Source organism: Poecilia formosa, unplaced genomic scaffold (assembly GCF_000485575.1).
Source record: "Poecilia formosa unplaced genomic scaffold, Poecilia_formosa-5.1.2 Scaffold79, whole genome shotgun sequence".
In the NCBI taxonomy this organism is placed as follows: domain Eukaryota; kingdom Metazoa; phylum Chordata; class Actinopteri; order Cyprinodontiformes; family Poeciliidae; genus Poecilia; species Poecilia formosa.
The window spans coordinates 636,743-640,697 of NW_006800018.1; the positions used below are offsets into that span (position 1 = coordinate 636,743).

A 3,955-nucleotide genomic window follows, 5' to 3' on the forward strand; every position below is an offset into this window, starting at 1 on the left:
AATTCTTTGTGAATTTCGATAATAAAAGCACGTTTTTATAAATTATTTTTGAAATTATATTAGTTGCTAGAAATATGTACATTTTCCCAAAATGAACAGCTTTTTAGACCGGCTCTTTAAAGTGAACGCATCCTTAAGATTTGGTTCCCCTGTAAGACTCAGCAGTTCCATCACTAGTTTAGATTTGTCCTTTGGGTTCTTCTCTGTCTACGCTGCTGTGACTTTAAGAGGCCGCAGAGCGGAGGGGAGTCCTCTGTTTACATTGCAACAGCTGGGTGGGGCTGCTGATGCACCAACACCACGCTTCCTGCTCATTTAAGAGCAGCGCGAGACCACGCGGAGCCTGTCACGCGCGATGTCTGCCGCAGAGTGGAAGCAGAAATGCGAGGCGGAGTGGGGTCTGCAGGGCGCCCCGATGCCCGACGCTGTGGACTGGAAGTCCGTGTATGAGGCCAAGCCGCTGGGACGGAACCTGCTGAAGAACCCGTCTCCTATCGGTACCACTTCACTGTCACACTCAAGTTTCTGTCCTGTCATGATTCACAGCAGGCTACTGGGCTGGTTCCGAAGCTGTTTTACAGATTCAGGCCGAATCAGAAGGCGTAAAGCTACCACAGGGAAAAGTTCTTCAAAGTAACCGATGTGAAGCTGGCTCGGAGTTTCCTGTTGAGTCAGTTGTGACGGGAAGGGAGCAGTCAGCTTCCAGAGTAAACGGTCACAATTTCATATAGTTTATAGAGCTGAGATTTCAGCTCTATAAACTTTTCCTGCTGTTTTTGATCTCAGGTCACACTGATAACTACTTTCTCAGAAAATATGAAGGGGAAAACAGCAAGTTAGTTTGCAGGTGGGGATAGAAAACAGTCTTGAGTTTCATTATTCTTTTAGATTTCTGGAACTTTTTTAAAAGGACAGATGAAATATAAACAAACTTGCATCCTCTGGGTTGTAACAGTGCATTCATGTGATCCTGTTGAAACAATGTGGTAACATAAGGATAAGCTGTGACTGCGGTGACTAAAATATTTGTTCAGAGGGCTGGAAACTTAAGCTTCCTCATTTCAGAGCTGAGGTGTGTCTTAAAATTTATCATCAATGATCCTGACTAATGCCTAACATTTGTACACACCCAGTAATCCTATTCAGAAGAATGGGACTATTGTTTTTGAGTTGTGATTCTTTCCTGGGGGTTCCTGAGGTCATTGTGGTGAATTGCCTCTTCCTACAGGGTTTAGTAAGGACACCCCTCCGCCTGAGCCTGAGTATCCAGATGCGCCTCCAGATGGACCTCCCCGCTTTCAGCCTGAAGGTGAGAGACGGAGCTAATCAGCCTCTTTTTGTTAAAAAACAAAACAAAACAAAAAACAGTACATTTCAGTGAACTAATCTTTTAAATCTCAGGTGACTTTGCTAGCTGGACCACGAAAACAGAGGTCCTGCCTTATGACACCAGTGGCATCCCAGAGGGCGCTGTGGTCTGTGGGTTGCCGCAGTACAGGTGGGTTTTGCTGAACATTAACAAGGATTATCTTTAAATATACTATACACACTGCTATTAAAACTAAACTGTGGGCTTAGCTTAAAAAAAAACAAACGAAAAAACAGCAGTACACAGAATTCACTGCCATGTGGTTTTGCCCTCAGCTGGTTCACCTTGGAGCAGGTTGTGGACCTGAAGGCAGAGGGACTGTGGGATGAGCTGCTGGACAAGTTCCAGCCTGAAATAGTCATTCAAGATTGGTAGGTCACTGAGCACTCGCCTCCACTCCAACTCTAAAAATAATATTCATAGACTATACTTTATTGATCCCTTTTAATTAAACCAACAACCAGTCTCCTAATTACAGTGGTTTACTAATAATTAGTGTCGTGCATCTTGCAAGGCGAGTCATGTGTGTTGTTACGTCATCAGGTATGAGGAAAGTCAGCTGCATGATTACATCTATGAGCTGCATGTAAAGCTGCTGGCTGCAGACAAAACAACAATCATCTCACTGCACACGGCTAAGCCCACAGAAAACTTGAGTGTTTACTCCCACAACTGGAAGGAGGTACGATTTTTATTTATTTATTTTTTCTAGTCCGTTCCGATTGCTACGTTGATTCGCCTGTGACCGGATTTTTTTTTTCACTGCCTGTTTTGGCCTGCAGGTGTCTCACGTGTTCTCCAGCTACGGACCCGGCGTGAGATACGTCCACTTCCAGCACAGACTGAAGAACAGCTTCTTGAACGACTTCTTCCCCACACGCTTCACTGACAGCTCTGTCATTGTGAAGCCAGTCAGAACCAGTTCAAAGGTTTAACGGAAACGTAGCTGCTAGTTCAGGTCAGCTTTGGAAAGAACATAATAAATGTTGCACTACACCAATCAGTCTTACTATTAACTTATTACTTTGTGCAACTGTTAGGTTGGAGTAATTTTTGACACTTGCCACATCTGTTCTTAGGTGGATTTACCCGTGGGGAACGGACACATTATTGTGGCTTCATAAGAAACATTGTATTGTTGGTTTGAATTGACACCTGCATGAAATAGGTGTGCAGGGTGGGCATGCTAACCACGAATTAAACAAAAGCATTTGTTTCTAAATGCAAAACCACACAAGGCTGATGATAATCAAATGTTTTTCATACTGCCAATTTAGTTAAGTCACATAAAGGACTTTTACAAACGGCTCCATTTCAAATTATTATATGGGATACAGTTTGATTCAGTCCAAGTAATTTAAATTTATATCAATGCAATTCAATCTTAATATCCATTAATTGGAAATGATTAACTATTATACAGTGCAAACGTAGTCAGTTTACCATAAATAAAAGTTGAGTTGGAGTCCAAAATTAGTCAGGTCACTTTCAGATTTATATGCATTTTATGCAACCAAGAAATTTGTTTCTAGTAGGAAGTCAGACCAGTATCTCTCAAAAGGCATTAAAACAAAATGTAAAAAAGACAAATGTTTTTTGGGGAAAATTTCATTTTATTAATTACATTTTAGAATTAAAATAAAATGACATTTCAAAAATAATTTATACCCTGCTTAATTGTTATTGGAGAATATTTTTCGTATAAAGCAAACACTTCTAAATGCTGATTAGCTTTTTGCATGTCTCCGCTTGTATTTTGTTCTGAAAAATGTTTTATTTACATTTTAGCAAAAATGGCATATTAAAATTAATACCTTTCTCAACAATCAATGAGTAAAAAAAATGTCATTGCAGCAATTAAAATCTTATAATTTCTGACCAAATTTTTACACTTTTTCTTTTGCAACCAGTTGAAAGTCTTGGAAGAGCCAATGCCTCTTTGCCATCACCTTCATTGCAGGATCTGTCTGATGTTGAATTTTGTTAAGCTCCTCATCACTTTAGTTGTAAATATATAAACTGTTTTTGTGTGATGTGTTTTGAATTTTGCCAGTAAACTTAACTTGCAGCATTTCTTGAATAATTGCAGGTACAACATATTATTGTGAAATGATCTTACATTCTCTTAGTGAATCTGGCACATATTTGTTGTGCCAGATACACAGACTGGCAGTATTTATTTGTTCAAATTTGGTAACGCGTACCAAATAGTGACATTTTTATCTGAGTTTTGCACTATTCATTTTTAAATATAATTCAAAGTTGTTCTATTTTATATCTGGCTCAATCATAACTATTCAGTAATTGGTAAATGACTAACAAACTGACTAAATGATAACTATTCCTTGTATCCTGATTTAAAAGTTATTGTTCCGACTTTGAATCACATGGGTGACTTAAAACAAATTCCAGCCTTAAATATATCGCATATGAACCATATTTTTACTTTTACTAAGTGGAGTAAAAGTATCTAAAGCTAAATATTGAAAAAAGATGATAAAGTACTGTGACCACAGGAGGCAGTCTGTTCAACACAAAGACGAGCAAACGGTGCAGATGAGAACTGTTCTCGGCTCGTGCTGCCTT

General features: G+C 39.3%; 1 protein-coding gene across 2 annotated transcripts; it reads left to right on the forward strand.

The window, feature by feature from the left end:
* Positions 1–228: 228 nt before the first annotated feature.
* On the forward strand, positions 229–3,252 carry nccrp1 (P1, F-box associated domain containing). 2 transcript variants are annotated; one of them, XM_007556454.2, is made up of 7 exons: positions 229–497; positions 1,229–1,309; positions 1,402–1,498; positions 1,645–1,740; positions 1,913–2,051; positions 2,152–2,327; positions 2,449–3,252. In XM_007556454.2, exons 1-6 carry the CDS (start codon positions 356–358, stop codon positions 2,302–2,304), a joined length of 708 nt encoding a protein of 235 aa, XP_007556516.1. In that variant the 5' UTR covers positions 229–355; the 3' UTR covers positions 2,305–2,327; positions 2,449–3,252. The 2 variants fall into 2 exon arrangements, with proteins under 2 accessions (XP_007556516.1, XP_007556514.1); XM_007556452.2 differs by having other exon boundaries at positions 231–497; positions 2,152–3,246.
* Positions 3,253–3,955: the final 703 nt, after the last annotated feature.

Excerpts from the sequence above, each read along its gene's own strand:
- nccrp1 (XM_007556454.2), top strand. The coding sequence starts at position 356 with ATGTCTGCCGCAGAGTGGAAGCAGAAATGCGAGGCGGAGTGGGGTCTG. Across the intron at positions 1,499-1,644 it reads TGTGGGTTGCCGCAGTACAG|CTGGTTCACCTTGGAGCAGG; the intron begins GTGGGTTTTGCT and ends TTTTGCCCTCAG. Across the intron at positions 1,741-1,912 it reads GAAATAGTCATTCAAGATTG|GTATGAGGAAAGTCAGCTGC; the intron begins GTAGGTCACTGA and ends TTACGTCATCAG.